The sequence below is a fragment of the Zosterops lateralis genome (genome assembly GCF_965231275.1).
Source record: "Zosterops lateralis genome assembly, chromosome: 1".
Lineage (NCBI taxonomy): Eukaryota > Metazoa > Chordata > Aves > Passeriformes > Zosteropidae > Zosterops > Zosterops lateralis.
In genome coordinates, this window is record NC_139762.1 from 145,568,618 (window position 1) to 145,593,986 (window position 25,369).

Genomic DNA, 25,369 nt, shown 5'->3' on the forward strand with positions numbered 1-25,369 from the left:
AGCAATAGTATCTGAAAAATGATGCTGCACCATCAGTATGTTTCTGTACTGGGCACATGGTAGAGCAACAAAAACTACCTAAAAGTCATTCAGTTTGGTGTACTGGCAGTTTAAATTTTTCTTCCCGAAGGCACATAGTCCTGTTTTGGTTGGAGGCCAGAAAAGTGCCCCCTGCCCCAGTATTCCACTTATATGTTTATTTAGAAATTTTAACACTGCTTTAAAAAGCAGGTTTAATTTTAGCTTACAGTCAATATCCAAAGTAATCTGTACCTTGAATGTAGATTTTTAATATATTCATAACTTCAAGCTAATATGAAAATATCCAGAGCTGGAAGAGCACTCATTCAATTATTTGTAGAGATTTAGTCTCTCTCTCTTGAGTTGCCATATTCCTCTACTTTCACCTATTTATTTTCCTGCAGTTGGCTTGCTCTTAATGGTTAACTACATTTTAGACAGTGCATCTATTTTTTAAGATTTTACATTCTATTAAAATGCTGAATGAGAAGTATATACACACTTTGATTTAAATTTTTAATAAGAGAAATTTAAACTTGGCAGAAAAACAGCACCTGAACCAGTCTCCTCACACAGATCAAAGTTGAAACAAAATTATGCTTAAAAAATTATCATTTTTCTATGTAAATTCTATTCAGATAAAGACCACAGTATGCACAATCAATAGCCAATTAATATGCATAGGCATATACTTTTTATTATAAGGTGTGTATATTTTTCTTGCCTTTTTATGACAAGGGACAGCTGTAACTCAGATGCTGTGTGAGATCTTAAAATGTTGTTGCTCTCATTAGATGTTAAACACTACAGACCATCTTATATGGCTTCCAGATAACCCTCCAGTATTCTGGAAATACTTTCAGTCTTTATTTTCATGCTACAGGTAGGAAGTCTGATTATGGAAGTAGTTGAAAGAAACATCCTCCTACCTGAGATTAGGGACCCTCACACATTGACTTAAGGCTCCAGCTATTCAAAGTTATTGTAAGTTCAACTTTAAAATTCTTCAGCTTACCAATGACTCTGCTCATCTGATTAAACCAGCCTTTAGATTATTAAAATGTACTCTTTAGTGGTGTAAATCTACTTATTTTCTTTATCCATAGTAGTGAGGTGCAGATAAAAATATTCTGCTTGGTTACAAGCAAGGGAAATAGAAGTTTAAGGTCACTTCTTGATTTTCAGTGGGCATTAAATGTAGAATATAGTGGAAACTTTACCAGAACTTTACTTTTAAAATGGTCTATGTCAGATCCTTAATTATATGTTTGACATAATATATTGAAGATGATCAAAAATATTTCTGCCATCTCTGAATCAACTGGCAATCTCCTCACTCCAATAATATGAGTAATTAAAAAAAAAGAAAAAAGGAAAAAGAAAAAAATCAACTGATGCTTCAATAAATTATTGTGATTAGATTTCTCAAATGCCATGGGAAACTGGAGCCTCCTATAGATTAATCCTAGAATATGCTGCAATTCTTTACTGAACTAGTCCAAGGATGTTGTCAAGGAATCACTACGGAACAAAACATAATGTTCCATGACCAAGTTCGAGCTATTTAAAAATGAGGTGCAGCACCACAATAATAATGGTCATTTTCATGACTCTGGGGAGACAGCAAATGAGAATATTGTGTATATTTTTGCACTAAGATGCATTTTTTTTCACTAAAACTATTTTAGTAATAGACTCTTGGATTATAATTACACATTTCTTAACATAATTGTTTGCACTAAAGGAGAGAAATATGAAAGATTTGGCAAGTTTAATGTACATTACCACTTAGATAGATGGAACATTTTTGAAAACACACTAAAAAAAATTATTCAAGGGTATCACAGAAATAAAAAATGTAACTTATAGCAGAAATCATCACCACGTTAAATTTGTCAGTCACTATCACTAGTAGCATCTGACAGATCACAGATTTTTCTTTTTATTAAATGAAAGCGATAAAAGGACCTTAGGTTTGAGTTAATGAGGATGGTAGTAATAAAAATTACTTGACAGTAATAATCCAGTCAAAAGGGAGCTAAGAAATGTGCAAACTACTACAGGTGAGTTTTACTCAGCAGTGTAGCATAATTTAGATGAAGAGGGGTCTTACAGAAGGGAATTCTATTCACTTGAATTTTTACAGTTTTGGACATTTCCCTAATTACTGCATCATCCTAGACTCCTTAATTCAAAACCATACATGACACGTACTTACTGCAATTTTTCCTCAACAGACAGGCAGACAGATAAAAGCAACTTTCATCTTTCTGGTGTCAGTCTAAAGAGCATCCCTTTGCATGGGACTGTCTCAAAAGGTGTCCCAAAGGAGAGATTTGTTGGATTATTTTAGACTCCTACTTATAAAGGAGTTGCTATCATACCACAGCAGAGTAAGGCTTAATTAAATTCTTTTCCTTTGTTTGGTCAAAGTTCAATTGAAGATATTAATGTCAAATGTCCACTGAATGGCAGCTTATTGCCTTGCTTAAACATTGGAGCTTAGAGATAGTGTCAGCTTCTTGCTTTTGAGATGCATAAAATAAACTTTGGCATTGTATTTCTAATAAATGTTGCTGAAAGTGCACTAGTTCATTCCTACTGCTTCATAAAGATGATTCAAGTTGTGCTTAAATTCGAAACTGATTCTTGTAGCTTATCTATTCAAACAGTTATGATGAAAATCATGGTAAGATCCAACACTCCAGCTGTGAAAAGTATACTTAAAAAAAAGAAAATGGAGTCTGCAAATGGAAGTTCTACAAATAACCAGACTCAAATGTCAAATTAAAAAGCCAAACTGTCCTTCCTAAAATCTTTGTGGATGTTCACCACTGATCAATTTCCTTAAATTAGATATTTTATCTACAACTTTGAGAGGTGCCCAGGAAAATGATACCTGGAGCAAGACCCAGCCAATATGCTGGCCAGAGACCATGCATAAATCCATCTTCTTAGATATTATTGGCCTGACTGGGCTATTCTGGGCCTTAAATGCAGCGAGTGACCCCAGAACACCCATGGCAAACAGAGCCAACTCCTCAGACTGGTGATGGTCATGCTGCTTTTGAAAACTGTAGGGTTTTTTTGTTTGTTTTATTAAGTCAGCTCGTTTGGCAGGATGCTGCATAAACAGGATTATTGTATGAGCAGTAGACAAGACCATTGAGAAGCTTATGTCTCAAATTTAATTTCTGGGAACCGTTTTAAAAAATGCACACTCTCAGTCACCACATTTATTTCTGAGTTAGACTGTAAGCCTGAACTGATACATTGCCCTGGCAAACTCCCAAAGACTACCTCGGTTTCCATTTCTGAATAACAGTAACACTTTTTAGTTTCATGGGAGTGTTGTAAAAATTAATTAATTAGTCACCTGACTCTCCTATGTGTGCCTATTAAAGACAGCAAGGATAATATTTAACCAGTGGGTCTTAACCTAAAAGATTCCAAGCATTTTGGCACTGATCCAAGGAAACACTTCAGCATGGCTTTCCTGGACCTAGACCAGAGCACTCAACATCTTTCAGGATCAAGTCAAGTGTCAATAAGAGGAAAAGCAATATAGAGACACCATGATTATTATTTATTCCCTGACTGATCCTGAGGGATGGTGACTCTTCCCCTCACCAAGTGATGAGTGCCTTCAAGTCAATAGCTTCCTTGCTGAGTTATTTATCTTCCAGCAGACTTTAGGAAATGTAGAAAAAAGAACGGAGAACCCCAGCACCCTCTATCTCCAGGAAATTTACTACCAAGAATAAAGAATGTAAGAGATGTCAAAGAATACAAAAACTGTTTCAAGAGGCATTTTAGTATAGATTTGATGTCTAATTTCAAGAATTTTGCTTTTTATTATGAGGACTCTGCAATTTAGAGAGCTTTCATCACAACATATCATATGCCTTTAAAAGGAATTCCCAGAAAAGAAATAATTTTCCCCTTATTTTGTATCAAAATAATTAAATGCACCACTGGTGATCTCAAAACACATCTACTCACAGCATCCCAGGCTGTTTCATAATGAATCACATCTGATCCCAAAGTGACCATTCTGCAAAACCCTGTTAGGAAATTAACTGCAGGCCAGGGAGTGGTACTAATCACACGAGCAGACAAGACCACAGCTGCCCAGCTGAGCTGTGCAGCCCTTTTTCCTACTGAACAAACCGGTGAGTTCTTCCTACCGAGTGAAGCTTCTGGTAGAGGCCACACGCGTTGCATACATATCCACCATTTGCATTCTTTCGCCAGAGAGAGGTCTTTGTGGTCAGGCAATTGGCACAGAAAACACCCGAGCCTCTACGTCTCTGAAATAGGGAAGAAAAAGGGGAAAAAAAACAGGTCAGAGGTGAGTCACATGAGCTGTGGAGTTAGGACAAATCAACACAGGAGTTTTGTCTCTAGACTGGCAACAATGACAGTATAAAACCACACTGCCCATAATGAGGTCAGGTTCAATTGTGCTTAATAGGCACCACTGATTTTCATTATAATTAACCCCAGAGTGATGGATGAGGTGTGTGAAACACCAAAGCCTTTTCAGAATAACAACTTTAACTTTTTGAACTTCAGGGTTTGTGCATTTAATGATAGTTTCTAAACAGCAAATTCCAAAAAAAACCCTTGGAAGCTGACAGAACATTGTAAGCTCTCCTGGTTTCACAACAGATTATTTCTTTTTAGCTAGCTTTACTTAAAAGTGTGATTGGTAACAAGAATTCTGAAACACCACCAGTTCAATTAATTACAGTTTGTACCTGTGTCATACTAATTCCTTTAACAGAGATTATATCGGAATACATGAGATATAGTTCCAGTCTTTTTCACTTATTTCTGAAATCAATATAAGCTACTAGATATACCTGCAGCCTGCTATGAACAAATAAAAGTACAGTATTCTTTAATGAGACCTCTTCTGAAACCCCAGAGAACACTGTCTCATCAACAGTTAGATTTACTTATTCTATTTTAGTCAGGCGAAGAAGGGCACAGTAAAGCTTCCCTAAATACAAACTGATTTTAACCAGACTGAGCTGTGCATTCATCAGCTTTCATAAGGATCCAGGAATATTTAAAAGTCGGCAACTTTAACAGTATTGCTCATTAAATTTTTTCTGTGGAGTAATGATTTCATTAAACTTCTCATTTAAACAAAAGTCAGACTGTGTTTGTGGGCCCAAATACTAATAAGCAGGAAATGGAATTCTTTTGCTGAGAAGAAAATCCAAATTTTAACTCTGTTCCCTTTTTGCAAAGGGAAAAAACGATCAGTAAGAAATCCTCAGCATCTAAGATGAGAATGAGTGAGTACAGGAAAAACAGTCTGGGTTAAAACTAATTTTATTATAAATTAAAAATTACTAACACTGTAAGTTAAAATTTCTGGGTTTCATAAAATTTAAGTAATTTATTTAACTTTAGTTCATACTGTAGAAGACTGGTGCTCATGCCAAAAAAATACAATGGTTATAATTGTACTCTGATACATTTCAAATGGAAAGCTTTCTGCAGACATAATTTTGGCTTCAAGACTGGAACACTTTCTTGGCATTGAAAGGGCATTTGATTCATCGGGTGTTTCACAATGTATCACTAAAAAGACCTGGTGAGCAGCCAGTTCCCTATAGGGTAATTTTTCCATCCAGATGCAAGTGCTATCAGAGGCCCTCGTCAGCTAAACTAATTATGATCTTGCATTTGCTGATGCCTGCTCACTCTAACATTCGACATCCTCCATTAATCATCAATACAAGGAAAATGAATGAAACGTAAAGAAATGAGGGCTGGTAAGCTGCACAGCCATAAAAATCTGAAATGAGTGCAATAATTTAACAAGATTGGGGAAATGTTTTTAGTGAGCACAAAGTCAGGCTAACAATTGCCCTTTTAAACCAAGAACACAATTTCATTTGTAGAGCAGGTTGTGCTACTTTAAAGTGATACAATAAGATCAAGATTGTCATCAAGATAATCTCTCTCTCACCCCCTCACATCATCCCCTACTTTGTCTCTTAAATCAGATACAGAAGTTTATGACACTTTTCTCAATGTAGCCAAGGGGAGAACTAAATGGTAGTTGATGTCTTTCAGCAAACATCTAGTTGTGCATATAAAATGCAGCTCACCCTGGAAAGGTGCGCTCATATACAAGCACATTGAAGGTCCCAATTCTTTTTGTGGCTGGATATCCTCGACCAGCTTCACCTGGCTGCTGAAATATTTTCCATAAGAGTACAATAAAACCCTCACTAGACTAATCCCAATTTGGTCCCCTTGGAGGGTGAGAAGTTTCCGAGCGGAAATGACTGTATATAGCCAGGATTCAGCTACAACTGCAGAACTGTTCCTTTTCATTCCTACTTCTTGTCTGCTGGCCTATAGTTTCTTGGTGTGGTGTATTAACCAAGTGGAGTCTTAATCTGAGTCACTCTTTCCACTGTTTTATTTCTGTTTGTGTTCCCTGAGTTTGGGAAATACCCTCTACAAAGTCATGAAAGACTATTAAAATATATAGAGAGCAGTCTAGTTTGTATGCTGCATTTCTACACACCTGACAGGGGGCATAAGGTAAAGTTACACAGAAATCTTCGTTAAATGCAATGGAGCTAGTGTATCTATAAAATATTGATAAAAGCAACTCTTTTTTTTTCTCTCTTTTCCAAAGAAAAATCTGATTCAAACTGGGTATTAGTTGCAGTGAAATCGTACAATGACTACAGCTAACTGTAACCTGCAAAATGCATAGTAGTAGGTGTATATATTCAAATATATAAGGTATATATTCAAATCCTATACCTCTGCTTATTCACTACTTACAATTATTTATCTGTTTGAAATTTCAAGTAGTCCAGCTAAACATCCTTCCCTAAATTTATTGCAAAGTATGAAAATTCTTCTTTTGTGCTTTTCTAAATGTTGCATCTTATCTTGCTTTACCTTCTCTTATTTCTGTATTATTATTATTATTATTATTTAAGGACCTTACAGGATAATCAACATTGATTATTTCAGTACCAAAATGTTTCAACATATACTAACAAATGATGAATTAAAACATTTCTGGAAAAACTTAAATGTTGTTACATTGTTGAGCATTTTGGTTATGAAACAGCTATTTATAGTGGAGATGCACAGCTTTAGAATGGATTTCTTGTGAAAAAACAGGACTATGGCAGAACTGGACTAAAGATTCTTGATTCTCAGATGCTACTAATCACAGCATGGAACTGCTTGTCAAAATGCACCTCAGAAATTTTGATGTCTGCCAGAAAAAAAAAATGGAGGGTTTTTTTAAAGCCTACAATGTAGTAATCCTATTATCTTAAATAAATACAGTTTCTTAAAAAGGAAACCAACAAAAACCTAGGCCTTACTTCCCATATACCAAGTTATCGGTCAGCAGAAATTATTTACATTTTTCTGTTGCTAAATATTAATTAACAATTCTACTGTACTAGTGATGGTACTTCAGCATGAGTCTGTTTGGCTTTGCATACTCATCACTTGAACTAGTCAATAATATTGGCCAATATTTCTGCTTTTCTGGGTAGTCTTGCAAAGAAACAGGCACTTGAGCTCAAATCCAGCAAAGCCTGTGCAGCAGCTTTGGTCCATAGCCCCCATAAAACCCAGCCATGAGCTCAAGTGCTCTGCTAACATTAAGAAATACGTTACAAAACTTCTGCTCACTTTCTAATGTCATCTTACTACAGTGAATTTCTTAAATCATCATAGTAAAAGTAGGTCAATGTGACTAGTCATGAGAGAGTCTGAGCCACAGATAAAAAGGTCTCAGTCTGTGATCAATGCCACTAGATGGAATTATCAATGCAAATGTCATGTACATCCTTGGAAGAATAAGCCAAAAGGGTCTAAATAACTACAATATATATCTACTAAGTCAAGCTTTAATCATCTGGAGCCTTAAAACCACTATATTACAATCCCAAATCCTGAAGGGGCCAATGCAGAGAAGAGCCTGTCTCTATTTCCATTCCAGTTCCGAGGTCTGGGCGTTTAATATCACAGTTGTCTCAAATCACATTAGGCTGAAACTTGGCGTATGTTTTTGTCAGCCCAGATGTAACATTTTTTTTTTTCTTTCCTGGTACTGAAAACTTTATTTAAATCAGTTCAGCTGTTTATAATTTGGAGATTGGCCAAACTGAGGGGTGGGGGAAGAGGAGATTTCAAGTTTTTCAGATAACTTTCTAACAAATCTACAGTCAGAGTGGCTTTGCTCTGGGGGAAAAAAAGTATGCACACATTTTAGGATTTTAGTAGTAGCAAAGGAACAAGTGGATTATTATTTTTATGTAGCAAAGTTATTAAAGTTTGTAATTATTCACTGAATATGTCTTGCAGACCTCTCTACTAACTGTTTTCCCTCAGTAAGAACCATGATGAAAGCATGTAATTGCATAACAACCCTTGATATGCAGAGTATTTACTCACATTTTTTATGGTTTCATATCTTGACCATTTCAAATTGAACAAGTCTGAAACTTGGTATATACAGCATCAAGCCCGAATGCCTAATTTTTTTTTTAACTCCTTAGACAATTTTTACTAGTTACCAATACTACATTGAAACAAGGCAATTATTAATAGTCCTTTCTGCTAAGTAATAAACTAGCAAAGAATATGATAACGAGTGATTCACTCAGGTGTCTTGCCAGGCTCAGACCCTTCTTCATAAAACTGCTTTCGATTTTAAAGGATTGACTGTACAGTTCACATGATTCCAAACTTTGTACCCATGCAGAAGAATACCTATGTTCCACTATAAAAAAAGTATTTCATAATGTACTGAACTGTCAGGTTTTTTTTCAGTGGAACTTCATGTAGCAAAATATATCCTGTAAGAGCACAGCCAAAAACACTGCTCAGGAACTGTGACTTTTCAGCTAGCTAGACTAAGCAACGGTGCCTGACACTCTGCTAGTGCCAAATACATCCTGTTTTCAAAATTTCTGCCAGAAGATGCTTTTAGAATCTCAAATAGGCTCCACAAGGAGCAGCCAAGCGTTTTTCTTACATCACCCGCTTGGTTTTGGACATAGAAAAACTTATTGCTGATTACTTTCACTTCTTCAACACAAAACGACGATATGATGAGGATTGAGTGGATGTTTTACCATCTCTGGCCTCCCTAACGTGCCAGAAACAGAGCACACTGTAATCATGGCTCCAGAACATGAGGTGCAGTGAAACCATAAGTGTTGCCCAAGAATAAGCATGTGCCTGACCTATTTCCAGCGATGAAGTCGGGGAACACAACCATATATGCCTCACTGAAAAAAAGGCAAAGCGCTGGCTCCGGATGCTCTCCGGTAACACGGGAGGTCCAAGAGCTCCAGGAAACCTGCACGCCTGTTCAGTATGAGCCAGGTGACTTGCTGTGGAGAGCAACAACTGGAAGCAGCAGGTCTCATACCTTTAAATCACTGGGCTGCTACCACGCAGTACAGAAAAACAGCTTAATGCACTTGTGACTGCATCTGTCTTTGCTGTGTTTGCACTGCCGTCAGTATGAAAGAGTTTCTTGTTCCACTCCTGCTACATCATTCCTGCTTTGTTCTTCTTATATAAGCAGGTATTGGACTATCTTGAGTTTTGGTGAGGTTCTGATTAATGGAAGTTTAAAACCTGGGCAGCAAGACAGCATCTGGATGTTGGGAGTAAGCACTACTTTCTTCTATTTAAGATGGGGAAGGCATCTTTCAGACCTAATTTCTTTTGGTTGTAAATGCACTTAGACCTTTCTGAATGTTTTTAATCAAAACTGCTTTCTCTCTCTACTGTGTAAACAGATACAACTATGTTTCTGTGAAATTTCACATTTTAAAAATTTAGTTGTTTTTGCTGTAACTATGTCTAAGTTAAAGAGAAACTCATTGAGGTTTTCTTCCTTTTATAACCTCAACAGCTTTTGGAATACACCAGACACAGCAATTTTTTCCTCAGAAATGAAAAACTGAAACACAAAAAGCAGAGTATTAAAGTATAAGTTGCTTTCAACCTTATGTATGAGTTAACAGATGCCTCTAAGTTAATTTAATGTGCCAAATCCAAACTCTTTATCTAAGACATTTTCAAGAGCAATTGCAATAAACAGCTGTATTTGAAAGACACATAAGAAAGACATTAGGAAAGACAAGGTAAAAAGAAAATTAAAATGCCAAAAAGGAAAGTAAAAATTACACACTTAATTCATATAGAAATTTTAGTGGAATTTTTAATGCTCTATCGTGACAGCATCTTTTTATGATATATGCTGTATCATAAACTTTTAATGAGAGGAATCAGGGGGGTTTTAGAGAGAGAACAAACCCAGACAGTAAATTAAACATTACTGCTAGCACAGCCTTTCAGAATCCTACCCCTGATCCCTTAGGGAGAGTAAATATTTTAATGTGCATGTAAACTGCAATTATTTTTTTAACGGCAACAAAAATGAAGATGAGTAGATTTTGTCCCAGCATTTGAAGCTGTATTTTCTAAAGCTACCTTAGAGACAGCAGCATTTACTCAAAAAACCCGAAAGTCCACCCCAAAAACCAGGCAGCAAATTACAGTCTTTTTGTGTTGTATTGAGCAAGAATGGTTAAGTAGAGATACTAGTTTAGGATGATTTGTATCGAAGTAAAACAATGACTGATCAAAATAAACTACTAAAATAAGAAAAACAGAGCTATTAAAATAAGCCAGTAAATCACTTGTTGGAACTCTTCACTGTTGTCACCTCCTCACCTTTACATCCTCCCTCAAGTTACAGTTGACCCAACCCTTGCCACTGTGCAGGCAGGGACCTGGCTTTGGACACCATCTTGAGCCAGAGCCTGAGCTCCACAGGCAGGAATTTACCACCACTTTCATCTTCTGTTAACAGTGATATGCAACTATACAATCACTTAAATAATTGCAATACACTTTACAACGACTTACTAATTTTTCATTCACTCTTGCATTTGTCAGTGAAAATTGGGTAGTTCAAATCACATTTCCTTGTCAATCCAAACAGTTATGGAAGACAATTTCATAGTTTCACCCTCAAGATCTGCAGCGGCAGAAATACAAAATAATAAAACTTTTTCTGCTGGTAAGATTTCCTTGTCACAGTTAGTGGCAGTTAATATTTAACCATAGCATGTTAAAAATGTATGTGATCTTCTGACAGGCCAAATACATACACAAAGACTAAACAGATACACTTTAAAAAAAAAATATCTATTATTTATATATTTATACCACTTATTTATGATATGAAGCATTTGTAATGAACAATGAGAAATATTTTCTGATTAGCTATCTGTTAGTCTGGTTTACAAAGAGCAGCTAAGTATTTATTTAATATTTCAAACAAAGCACGATTTTTTATAAAGCAGTTGCCTTCAAGTGTCTTTTACTGGATAGAATATATTTTTATGGTCTTGGCCTTCAATTTGCACAAGGTGACTGCCATTAAATCTCTTCCAGTGCCTCAAAGTAGCCAGCACGGTATGGTATAGACTCACTTCTTCCGTATTTTGCCACTGAATATCAGCAGTATATAAGACGAAGACTTCCATGGAGGCAACCCAAAAATTTATGTTGAAGGTTTTATTAAGACCAACAGCAAACAGCAAAAAGCAACCTGGAGACCTGCATTTCCCGCACAAGAATGATGTCACTTTGCAGCAACTGAAACCTATTCAGGAGGAATAGAAATTCTGCCTCCAATAATTCACCGAGTCAATTACACAGGAAAGTACTGTAATGGGCTGTCCCCCGTCACACAGCTCACGTACACCACTTCCTTCTCAATTACCAACTTGTCTGCATTGCCATCTGTAAAAACGAACGCATACCTTGTGCTGCCAGTTTCTGCTCTTGCACTTCCATTAGTGGAACTGGCTGCAGCTGCTCAAGAAGAAAGCTCTGATTGTCTTTGTTTCCCCTCCACGTAGGCACCATTTTTCTCCTTTCCTTCTGTACCTCAGCTCAAGGTAATGCATTATCTTTGTTGAGGTGTGCTCACAACTCTTTAAACTAAAGTCTGCCTAAATTTGAGCCCTATTATCTTTTCACAGTTTATCTAACACAGTAAAAAGCTGCCAGCAGCATCTCTCAGCATCTTCACTGGAATTATGGAGTTAGTCTTGCAACAGGTTTTATCAATCCTTTTTAAGTACTGCTGTAAAAATTCCTAAGTTGCTGGAAAAACAACTTCACACTTTTCTGAACCATCTTGATCACTCAGGCAATTTCAAAACAAAAATATTCAAAAATAAGATTTTTAAAAAAAGTCTAATTTAGGAATAATAATAATAATATTATCTGCAAAAAATGGTTAAGTGTACATGAATATTAGTGTACATGAGCAGGACAGAGGGAGCCTGGTTTGGAAACTGTGATTCTGGCCCCATAACCTTTCTCTGCTTGCACTTTGCTGCAGCAGATTCATGTAGTAGCAGCTGAACGGCTGCTTGAAACCTCAGTGCTCGCACAGAGAGACCACTGCTCCTGCCCAAACACCATGTGCTTCCAAAACAAACTCAGCTCTTCTTAGAGAACAGAACAAAGTCACTATGAGTCTCTTGCATTTTAGTTTTAAATAAGAAACACAATATAAAATGGTATAAAATGCACAAAATTAGACTACTCTTCTGATCAGCAACTGGCTAGAAGTAGTATCCTCAGAACTAAGCATGCTGAAAGTGACATGGAGAAAACTGGAAATGCCTCCAAGTCTTTCACTTCTTGGCACAAAGCAAAACTACCCAACCTTTGCTGTCCCAAACGAGGAATCTAAACCAACAGTCAGACTTTGCTATAAACTAACTGACTTTCTGAGATAAAGAGTCAGTTACGATGGTGCCTAAGCATGGAATTAGGTGCTTAAATTGAGGCATCAGTACCAGAGGATTTATGTTAAAGAAGGTACTCCATGTACCCCTTCTTTCACGAAGTAATCTTACTCATTAAATGAACAGACAAGACTGGAGCAAAGCTCCATCCGTATTTCCTTTAACAGCCTGGCTTTGAGATGGCAGAAGCAGCAGACTGCTTTTGCAGATCTCAGCTACGAGCCAGTATGTAACTCTACATGTGATAGTAATTGAGGGTCCCAATCCCACAAGTGCTCCGCTGCAAGCGTGAGCACAAAGCTGCTGGAGTTCTCAGCTTCTGGCATCTGTTCCCACTTCCACAGAAATCAGATGGGCAAAATTAAGTTTTGAGGGAAAAAAAAAAAATCACAGACATTTAAAAAACATTCCCTGACCTTATTAAAGCCCACGTGATCTCTATTTATACAGAAAATAGCTCAGAAAGCCAGCATCTGAGAAGAGGAACTCTCATTTGTAGATTTTGGCTGAGGGCTGCCAAAATCAGCAGGGGAAAGGCTCCTCAGGGGTAAAAATTTCAAAAGCCATTAAGAGTCTTAGAAGCCTCAGTCCCACTGACTTTTGATCACATACATCCTTCCAAATTTGCACCCCAAATCTGGAAAATACACTGTAAGAATAACTTTAAATTCAAAGTTACAAAATTAGGATCTGAAGTTTTCATACAAGTCTTCAAGACTCAGAGAGGAAATGTCAATTAGGTGCCTACTCCTTGGTGAAAACTGGTGAGGTAAAATTTCATACTTTAAAAAAAATCCCCTTAGGACCATTAATTTATTTAAAGAAAAAATGTAACGAGAAAATGTTTCATATGGGCAGTTATAGCTCACATACTCATACTTGTTCAGGAGTTGTAATAACTATCATTCAAGTCTCATGCAGTCCCTGTGAGAAAGCTGTTCCTAGTGTAGGATACAAAGCAGACCACGTCCACCTTTTATTTTCAGTGCACTTAGGACTGAAGTCTTATTGCAGATCTTGTTACGTGCTGTTGCTAGAATGATTTCCATTCAGAAAAATCAACATTTGCCAACCCATACCACACAATTACCATAGTTATTTCCTATTGTGAGCTTAGGGAGAAACTGTGGTATCCCAGACACCACGGTGTGGTAAATATTGAAAATTAGTGGCCTTTTTATAATGGACATTTTCATCTAATCCAATCCATTCCAAACACTTCCAGATAAAAAGACAATACGCCAGACTCTGTGTCTAAGTGGTTGGTTCTAACATAATCATCTTATTCCATCCTGTGATCACAGTTTCAGCAAAAACACTTGATGGCTTCCTTTGATAGTTTTAGGAAGAACGCACTAGAGCTGTGACCAACTCCAACACCTACCTAAGAAAGTAACTCCTGATAGAGAAAAGAGGAGGAAAAAAAGTCCAAATACCATCTCTGTGTTTGTATCTTTTAAAAGCTAACCCATCTCAAATTGCCTAAAACCTCCTGGGTTGCACCAGGGGCAGAGCACTGCCAGCAGGTCAAGGGAGGTGATCCTTCATTCTGTTCAGCCCTGGTGAGGCCACAGCTGGAGCACTGTGTCCAGTTCTAGGCTCCCCAGTACAAGAAATACCTGGAGGTATCAGAGGGAGTCCAGTCAAGTGGCACAAAGATGATCAAGGGACAGACTTCTATCATAGAAGGAGAGCTGGGACTGTGCAACCTAAAGGAGAAGGCTCAGGGGGATCTTTTCAGTATGTACCTGATGGGGGAAGGAAAAGATAGAGCCATGCTCTTCTCAGTGGTGCTCCATGAGAGGACAAAAGGCAAAGGCACAGACTGAAATACAGGAAATCTCACGTGAACATAATGGAAAATCTTTGTTACTGTGAGGGTTGTTGAACACAAGAGCAGGTTGCTCTGAGAGGCTGTGGAGTGTCTGTCCTTGGAGAAACTCCAAACTGACAGGACACAGAGCTTAGCACCACGTGCTGGCTGATCTTCCTCTGGGCAATGGGGTTGGATTAGATCACCTCCAGAGCTGCCTCTCCCAGCCTCAACTATTCTGTGAAGCTTTCTTCAGTGAGAGGCTGTAGATCACTCGTCACTCTTCTGTTCTATTAATTTCTATCCATTTTAGCCTTAATTGCTATTCATTTGCCTTGCAACAGAAGCTATTTTAAATTTCAAGGCTATAAAAGTATTAATTAGAATAGACCAGACAAAATTTTACAGATTGCAAATTGTACAGCTAATAAAAATGGAGAAACCCACTTTCAAATTTCACTGTAAATAATTTCAGAATGTTTACAATGAACATGGTAAAGTATCTAAAGTAGTTTTTACAAAAATATTTTACTGCTTGCTCTTTCCTATCAAGATCCTAATGCCTACTTGTAAATGAGACTCAACATACAGTGTTATATAGCTTTCCTTAAAAATACCATTAAGATGAGAAGAAGAGAACAACTGTTCTACATTTTAGAGACATTTCTCCTTAAATAGTGTTTATGTACTGCAAGCATCCCTTCCATAAACAAACCAGGTCTTTGGAACAAGTGAACACAATCTCTGAAGAATCTTTACCAGCTTCTATTTCTGGTACATGATGCATTGTGAATTTTAGGCCAACATGGGCATATGGTATCCTAGTTTGATAGGAAACATTTCATGGAATTCAAGACAGAGCCACAATGACAGGAGACCTTAAAATCCGTGAAGCAACACAGGGTTAAACAAAAAAAAATGAAAAAGAGAGAGAAAGAAAAAAAAAAAAAACCCAAACCCCAAATATTTCCTGATATAAAACTAGAGGCAGTAGAGACTTTAGTCTCTAAAGCACAAGAAAAAGTAAAGTCATAGTAACTGGTGTTCACAAAAGAATACTCTGAATCCCCTGTTAATCAAGCTTAACCTCATTAACCAAACTGCCTCAACATCTTTTTTTTTTTTTTTTCCTTTAGGAAAATCAACCCATTAGGAAATAATAAAAATAAAATCCAAACCAAACAAACAACAAATAACAAACAATATTTATCTTAGGAACATTCATGAAGGATTTGGGGCTCTTCTGCCTTTGCAGCCTTAGAAGCTGGTATGCCCTCTGTTCTTTCTCCACTCATTCACATCTGCCCTGAGAGAATACAGTTATTACTGCACAGCAGTGTTCCAGCAGCCCTAGTCTAATTTTTCTTACTGGTAAGAGAGTGGCTCTTAAATTGATTAAGACACCAACTCCAAAATCTGTATTGTTGGAATCAGAATGCATTTCACCAAAGGAGTAGTTTCTAATGCAAGTGGCAAGGGACAGCTTACTGCTGGGGGCAGTCATTCTCCGAAATGGCACAAGCCTGACAAGAGCAGTAAGAGAAAAACACATAACTTAGCGGGGTTTTCCATCAGGAGTTCTGCGTGCTGAGGACAAAATGTACCCACCCTGTCACATACTCAGGTGCTGAAGGACTGAAAAATGGCTTTCAAGAAAAAAATCAGGCACTGCCTGAAGGGGAGGCATGGCAAAAGCTGTCCTGCCAGCCCACAGCTACCTTATTTTTCACATCCTTTGGAGTCTTCTTAAATGAAGCTGACTGTGCAGAAATGCCTTGTAAAACAAGCCCTCTCCTTCCTTTCTGAAGTGGCATCAGCGAAACAGCTCCGCAGCCTCACTCCCAGGCGGCTGTGGCTGATCCATATGTAACTGCGAGGCAAAAACCACAGTGCTGCCTGTACGTGTTCATGCGCTCGTGCACATCTTGGACACGGGCTCAAAGAAGAGCTGATTGGTCCCATTCTACTAGTCAATTTATCAGACTTTAGATAGAAAACATCAGGAAATAGTTTCCTTTTTACCTGCCACCTGCCAGTATCAGAATTCATCTGAATTTGAAACCGGCCTGCAGAAGGTCTACGTATACAAATTTGAAATAAAAAGAAACCTTTAGATATGCTGTATGAAATCATGGCTGCTACTTGTGAACAGTCTATATTCAAAGCCATAACTGTCTTACTGACATAACAAAAACTCTGACACTCTTAAGAATTCACTTTTCAATTTAATACTTGTTTTATTTAACAGAGAATGTCAAATTGTTTTCACTCTCTTTCTTTCTCTTTATCATCTACTGGAATCTTCAGAAGTGAGAAGGAAAAATACACCAGAAAAGAGTACATTTATAATGACATGCCTTTTTTCTAAAAGAAAAAAAAAAAAAACCCTTCCATTTCATCAGCATCGTTGCCAAAAGCCCTTTCAGGAACTGAAAAGAGAAGGGCTTTTATTTCCTACATATATTTTATAGGAAACATTTTTTGGTTCTGTGTCATGGACTAGGATTTCACACCTTAGTGGCACGTCGTATGGAAATGGACATGACTGTGGAAACTTCATGGCTGTGAAACCCTGATAGTAAAATCAGCAGGAAGATGAAGAAGGTGTGGGGAACACTGAATGATTCATGCAGTAACTACCTCTGGATCCTTTGAGGAGATTCTGAGATGGCTGCCAACGCTACCTGACTATGACCAGCATCCTGCACCCTCTAAAGCAGGCTGTAAATCTGAGCACAATACAGAGAGAGTATTGCTCTTTTAAATAATGCCCACACATGTAAGTGGATGTGACATGTATGGATTTTTATATGGAGAGATCTTTCCAAAATCAGGGTGCAATTACCAATGAGTTATACCTCCCAGAAATAATTCCTAGCATATAAATACCGGGCCTTGTTTCCTGTATTAATAACAGTCTGAGTTAATGAGGGAACAGCTTCCAGAAGTTACTATAAGCAGTGCAAAGCTAAGCAACTTAGCCACAACATTCAACAAATCAGTGCTTTGCGACTGACTCTTCCACTGCCAAATCAAAGACAAATCCTCTCCTACTTCATATGCAGTTAACCTATTGCATAAAGTACAAGGAAAACAGAAGACAGTAGAAAATCTACATAGTTAACCCTGACTTGATTCCTGTCTCTTTTCGACACAGAAGAAGAAAAGAGAATGATTAAAAACTGACTGTCTTGGGTTCTCTTTTTGCTATTCTAAGGATAATTCTTCACTGATTTTACTATGGCCTTACATTCTGTTTTTTGGAGCCCTGGCATATGTGTGGCAAAACCAGAGCAGACATGGCAGACTAATCTTGAAGATGACCTGCACAATTTTACATCTCAGGAATGACAGTCCCAAAGCACAGACTGCCTGCACAGCCAGGGCTGCAACTTCTCCTGTGTTTCAGTTGATTAATGGCCTCGTAATGGAATACAAGTTTCCTACAGAATGTTGTAATCTCCCTACAAATTTGGTCTTGTCTGCTATTTACTGGCAGGTTGTAGGAGCAGCAGAGAGATCAGTGCTGCTCAAAGCACTGGGTGCAGTTTCAGATACAGAGGGGAAGGGGCAGGAAGCACTGGACAGGACTGTACCATCAGCTGCTGGCACCAGAGGGTCCTGTGAGGGCTCTGAAAGGGCACTGCTCCCATGGCAGGGACAAAAAAAACACTGGGAAACCATACTTTGGGCAACATAACAACTGGAGTGAGCTATTTTAAAGATGTGTCAGCCTTAAAAATGCCTAATCCCAGCCCTCATTTTGAAGTGTTTCTGCGGGACATATTTGCACACACACACATGCCACCAATAAGCCAAGAAACTCACAGCTTTATGGTTCATTTTCGAATCCAGCACAGTGGATCAAAGAGTCACACAGGCTGTTCTTACGTAAAAGGCCGAGCAGCTACCAAGAGCAGAGTGAGAATGAAATTCCTCCATTTTTAACAATGATTACTCACAGAAGGCAAGATGGGGATCCCCTTGTTTATCACAGTACCATCTAAGATTGCACAGCTTTTTAAACAGCAAAGCAGTACCAAAAAAAAAAAAAAGACAAAGAATCTTAACATGTAACTTCAGAAGACATCACTATGTTTATTAGTAAAGCAATAAGAAATTTACTATTCACCTAGTAAAGACTCCTAGCCACTTCTTCTGAGTTTATCCATTAAACACTGCTATCCTGGATAGAGTAAATAACTGCCAGGAAGTCTACTGCTCATAGTTCAATATTCTGGTATTTTTAAAACACACAACCCTTTTCATGCCTGGATATCCCTTAATGTGCCTGCTGGAGATTCTGCACTTTGCGCAGACTTGCAAGAAGGGATGTTGGATGATGCTTGCATTATGCTCTTAAGTTCTAACAGATTTTAGCAATAAGACTGATCAACTAGTGCATTCCAGACTTTATTGCACATCTTTCTTTTTCCATTTCTTCCATCAACCAACTAGTTAATAAGACAACAGGAAGAAAATGTGTGTGCAATGGATACCAAAGCATTCCAATAAGACACAGAAGTGGACAAATAATATAATAGCTGGGAATACCAAGAAAAGATGTTAACATTAACTAGGTTTACTTTTCACACTATTTAAATACAAAAAATTAAAGTAAGAAGTTTCTTAATTTTAGTCTCAGCCAATTTTGGGCCACACTGAATGTTAAATAAACTATTATTTAATCAAATACAGGCATATTAGTCTCACTCCTGCTGACAACTTCAATTAGAATATTTTTGCTTCATACAGAAAAAAAAAAGAAAAAAGAAAAAGCTCATGATCTTTAAACTACTATGGCTTCTGCACAACATCTGGTTACAATTTTTTATATATTCAACCATCAAACTTCTATCTCCACAAAACAGTTTACTCAAGATTTGTTTTAATTATCTTGCATTTCAAGCTTCATATGGCTTTGAAAAGAGGGTGAAAAGATCGCTTATGATGCAGACAGACACAAACTGAAAAGGACTATACATTGAAAGATGATTTTGAAACAGTTTTTAAAAATGAAAAAATCCTTTCTATCATTGCCAGGAAACAAGTGCTACTTTAACTGTTTCATTACACAATACCTCTTGGCTCGTTCATTAACAATTTTAATGGGTTTTAGCTGGATTCTAGGATTAAGGCAACACTTTTTAGCACTTTCATTGGAACCATACACATTGCAATTATTTATTTTCTCTTTTTCTAGCCAATGCAACAGTGGGAACACTGTATTTCTTAAAGCACTAGATTAAAACAGAATCCATAGGAAGAAAAAATCATCTGAATGTGATAAAGTAAAAAACAAGAATGAATCTTATAGCAGCACAGAAAAGCCTCGCTCATACAAAACAATAATAATAAAAAGTTGCAATGCATTTTAAGCATGAGAGAAATCTAATTTATTTTCATGAGCCTGTTCACCTGTGTAAAGTTAAGCACATCCACAAGTTTTCCAAGACCGGACCTAAGACAAAAAATCAGGAAAACACCTGTTTTTATTAAATGTTAGAGCCTCAGGCAGTAAAAAGGCCATAACTATATTTTTCTTAAACAAGTATAGGGGTGCTACATCAAATCAATGAGTCATCACTACAGATAGAAACTATTTGTCTTGTTGTGCTAGAATCACTGTAAGCAGTGGAGGATATGAAACTTCTTATTCATTTATTTGCATTACAGATATGGATTAATGGAAAAGCTTTATGGAGAGCTGTTATTTATTTTATGAGGTAACTGCTTTCAACTCCAGTAAATTAAACATCTTTTTCCTGTTTTTTAATCAGTCAGTACACATCACTCCAAGATAGGATATTCAAAGAAACTTTTTCTCCTGGAGGTTTCTTCTGATGCCATGCCTGGATTAGTTTAGACATGGAAGGTCATATTTTATTTTTTCCTCTTCTTAAAGATGCTCCAAAGAAGCCAGAAGAAGTCATAGCTGCAAAAACACAGCTAACAGTTGTGTTTTACTGACTCCAATTCTCAGACAGAGAACCTCTTTAAATTTAGTACTGGAGCAATACACACAGCCTTTTTAGAAATTATTTTTCATGAGGAAACTTCATTTGACTATTAAAAGGACAGGAAAAGACAATTTTATTTTGGTTCTATGAGAAATTCTGGCATTAAACCCATGATAGAGTAATATCTCTGAATGGGTCACCACCAGTGACTGAAGCACATACAATGCATGCATGAAAAAACCACCAACCCTTTTCAATCCATGTCCAACTACACCAAAATAAGTCAAGTCTCCAGAGTCTACTTGAATTAGTCAGGAGGACCTCCAGGCAGGCCACCTCACTGAACTCCAGACACTGCCTCCACTAGGACTGCAAGAACTGCTGAAACACTTCCCCTTTTAGGGCTAGTATTCGACACCTTGCTTTGTAACCAGAAACAGGAAAAAACCGGAAAAATGCAAAACCCTAAGAAAATTAACATCGCTGATAAAAATAAATCACCATTTTTCACAAAGCTTTGGTTGGCACAGAGGATGACGACAGGGATGAAGAAGATGTATTTTATTGAAGAGCTTTGCAATTTCAGGTTCCCAATCCTGCAGCTCCCTAAAAGACATGACTGATTCTCTGGGTTACAGTCGCCACCTCGGCCTCTCTCCAAAGCTGCTTCATGTGGATTAAAGTGAGGAAACATGAATTGTTCTGATCTCTTTGACACAACCCGTGAACAACGGGCTTGCATATTCCCTGCCACCTTTTACTTCAGGTACGAAGAGCAGGATCACAACTCTGAATAAGAGGAAGCCAGTGGTCAAACCTATTGCATGTGCATCTCCTGCACACGATCCCCACCAACAATCCCATGGTACATTTGGAGCATGGTGGGAATTCAGACACACGATTTTGATTAATGTTAATGCAAGTCGTGTGGCCAAATCCCTGTACACTACTTTGAGAGCTTATTCTAAAATCGAAACATAATTAAGGTTGCAACACAAACCAAATAAGGCAGGGAAATGACACTTCATTAGTAACCTATTGGGTGCAAGCACCATAGGTAACCTGTTGCCTCAGTACCATAATAAAATATTTAAAGTGTTTATATACACCACTGTCAGCTGCTTATGAAAATATGGTAAAGACATCCGGACACAATTTTAAAAATAGGTTAGCTTCTGCAACTGTATCAATTACTTCTATAGATTATTTAGTTGTGGTACTGAATCACGAGATTTTGCATACTCTTCTCTTGGAGATCAGCACATTTGTTCTCTTTGTAAATTTATTTTAAAGCGCAGCCATGCATAATACAATTGATTGTCAACAGAGGAAATGAAGAGCTGAAGGGAGTAGGAAGGCATACGAGGAGTCTGTTTAGTCAAGCTCATAGGTAACAGACAAATGATCTAAAGATTGTTTTCAGTTCTCCCCCTTGCACAAATCTGTTTTCCAGATCTCTGTAACTGTGAATACCAATTTTGAACTCCAGAGTGAGAAAGGGTGCCATGCACAGCCCTTTGTCCCTAGCACTGCTTTTGGAGATGACTAAAGTGGCATTTCTGTGGTCCCTCTCTTATTCCTGCTCTGCAGAAAGCTGCCAAGCCAGTTTTGGTTATTGTCTTTTGGTTCCTTTAGTTGTCATTATTATTAGGATCATTAATATTAACATTAGCATTACCATGAACACTATTGTTCCTGTGGACTGTGGGCTAAAGATTTTTCATCTTCATGACATAAAAGCCAATGGAAAGAGGCTTTCTCTGAACTCTTTCATGGAGGCGACAGTAACCTGTTTACTAAAGATCAGTAGAAGATATGAAAGAAGCTAATGGCTACAAATTATAATCTGCAATAACCCCCTTTTACAGTCTTTGCAGTGTAGAAAGAATGGGGTGGTTTTGTGTGTGTACATGTGTGCATGAACAAAGCGGGGGAAAGAGAGGAAGTGACAACTGATAGCAGCAATATTCTGCTGTGCTTTACAGAACACAGAGATCTCGCAGTAGCAAGCAGGCAATGGTTTTGAGATCGAGGAAACTTTCCTTACTATGGCTGAAAGCAAATGAAATTAAAAACACAAAATACAATTCAGTCCTTCATGTAAGATCTAGGCTTATTATTATAAACGTGAAGTATTTTGTGGTGGCATTCAAGACACGTGTAATGTTGTTGCTAGCACTAAATTCAAAGCTTTTAACGTGAGTACTACAAAACAAAATCTGAGAAAAAGAACTGCTGCTTAATGGGAAAATATTAGGGCAGTAAGTGCTAATCTCTATTACACATCTATTCATTATGCTCCTTGCCATATTTCTAGCAAGTTCAGAAGAGAGGACTACTAAGATAAATTTAACTTGAAGTCTGTAATATTACTTTATAAGCACATTTGGTAGGCTCACATAAAATGTCCAAGTAAAATGATCTAAATTACAATAAAGATTTTTTTTCCTTTAAAAACTCATTGAGTGTGTCTTATATAGATAGGTTTTTCTTTAAAATTATGGTCTCTTTAAAAATGGACTAGAGGTACACTGTCTTTTGACATAGTGCAAGAAGCAGGAGTGTGCAGACAGTTCATACGATGTAATTTTTTCCCTCTAACATAAAAAGATGTGTGAAGTTACTATGGCTCTTCAAAAAGGCCTAGTAATTGAGCCCGGTTATGGTCTCATTAATGTGCAAGTTTCATTTATCACCTTCTTTCTTTGAGGATTATATGCATTGATTCATCAAGACTTGTGACACATGGTTTTCATTTGCTCTATTCAGTGCTTCTTTTTAAATCGGTTTTTACTGGATTGTAAGAAAAACTCTGAAAGTAAATCACACTAGCCTCCTGAAAACAGAAATGAGAAAATTTCAGCTTTGAGAAAAAAATTACAATTAAAGGTACTTTTATTCTCTTTTCATGCTCTTTACATGTTTTTCTTTCAAGTATGTTTAATAACATGATTGCTGGAGTTAGTCATAACATAAAAAGGGCAAACAAAACAATGTACACTGAACAGAGGGGATGTAGTTGTCTAGTAAGTTCATTATCACAAAAAGCAACTGATTTTAATTCATGTAAATTCAAGTGACAAGGATAACACAGGCAAGGTCTTTTCCTGCCATTTACCATACCCATGATAAGTTGTACAGTTTAATAATGAGATGTTCTCATATAAATTTCCCTCTGCCTTCTTTCTTTACTTTGCTTTTCTAAAATATGTATCACTTCAAGTATTTCCATTCTGCGTGTCACTGGAAAATGCCAAAAATAGAGAAAGAGAGATCTGATAAAGATAAAGCATGACAAAAGTTTCACGGATAATTGCCTTCACATATCCAGTTCAGCTCTCATCTCTCCTAATTAGCCTCATTACCATACCTTAAGACAGACCAGCAGTCACTCAAACTCCCTGTTTTTAATGTCAAAACTATTGCTGACAGGCAAATGGACAACACATGCACTGAGTGAGTCTATTCTAGACTATTCTTTTACAAGACTAGCCTCCAGCAGAAAATACTAAACAATAGGTCCTCTATAAATGTATAATGAAAGTATACATAGAGTGTGTGAATACTCAATAAATTATTGTTCTATTCATTGCTCCATCATCTCTTAAAATGAGGACAATAAAAAAGGAAAAATCATTCTCCAGAATATTAAAAAAGATCAAACCATTGCAGTACTTCATCATTAGTGATAGAGACTTTTAGAACAGCCTTGCCACAGTGACTGAAAAAAAAAATCACTTGAGTTCTGTAAAGTTTGACTATGTTGGTACAGTGCTGCTTTCAGCATACCCACACTATCTCAGGAAGATTTTTTTGGTTTTACAAGTCACATTCAAATGAAAAACCTTCATCCCATTGCTAATATTCATTTAAAATTAGCTCATAAAAAGTATCCACAAATAGTTCACAGGGGCACTAGAAATATTGTAATACTAAACTCCACTGACTATCAAAACATTAAATTGTATAATGGGAAAGCACTGAAACCCCTCACAATGTCCATTTCTTTTTCACTGTTGTTTTAGTCACACATTACATTATGTATAGAGTTTACATACATGGTACTTCTAACAATTTTTACATGTTTTTCTACCACAACCTCCTGGTAAAAGGTGTCATTTTTTAGTGATTTGTCATATTTTCATGTTCACAGTACCATTAATAAAATAAAAATACTGTTTTGTAATTTTCGTAACAGAAATTTAACACTTGCAATATCACTTATTTAAGAACTGGACATTACACATTTACTGGCCTCTTTCCTCCCAAGCTCCTCAGACACAATCTCCTTTGTGATATTATTTTTCTTTTGTACAGTTGTGATATGATCTCTATAGCAAAAAACCCCAAACAACAAAAACTCCCAAAAAACAAAATAAAACAAAACAGACAAAAAAAAAAAAAAAAACAACCCGGTGAAATGGACTTTCTGCACTTTGCAGTTTGGGAAAACTAACAGTCCATTCAGCATGACTGAAAAATACCCTGAAGGCTAATATTTACTAAGCATGGCACACACACAGGAGCCTTGTTAAAAATCCACAACAAATCTCTCATTGCAAACAAATCCAGAGGCTTGAGAGCCGCTGCAACTGTCGGAGTAATGCTGATCCTGACAGCAGAAAGCTGCTTTTTTACCAGGCTAACAGTCTGCTGGCTTCTCACCAAGATCTCACTATTTCAATTTCTTCTCTTCAGGATTTATTAGGTGATGAATATACAGC

General features: G+C 37.1%; 1 protein-coding gene across 3 annotated transcripts in view; it reads right to left on the reverse strand.

The window, feature by feature from the left end:
• Positions 1 to 25,369, reverse strand: part of TRPS1 (transcriptional repressor GATA binding 1) — a 211,792-nt gene that overhangs the window by 5,936 nt on the left and 180,487 nt on the right. For all 3 annotated transcript variants that reach the window (XM_083861715.1, XM_083861716.1, XM_083861714.1), the window contains one exon: positions 4,209 to 4,331. In XM_083861715.1, the coding sequence (XP_083717841.1) occupies positions 4,209 to 4,331 (123 nt within the window). The remainder of the gene's footprint in view (positions 1 to 4,208; positions 4,332 to 25,369) is intronic.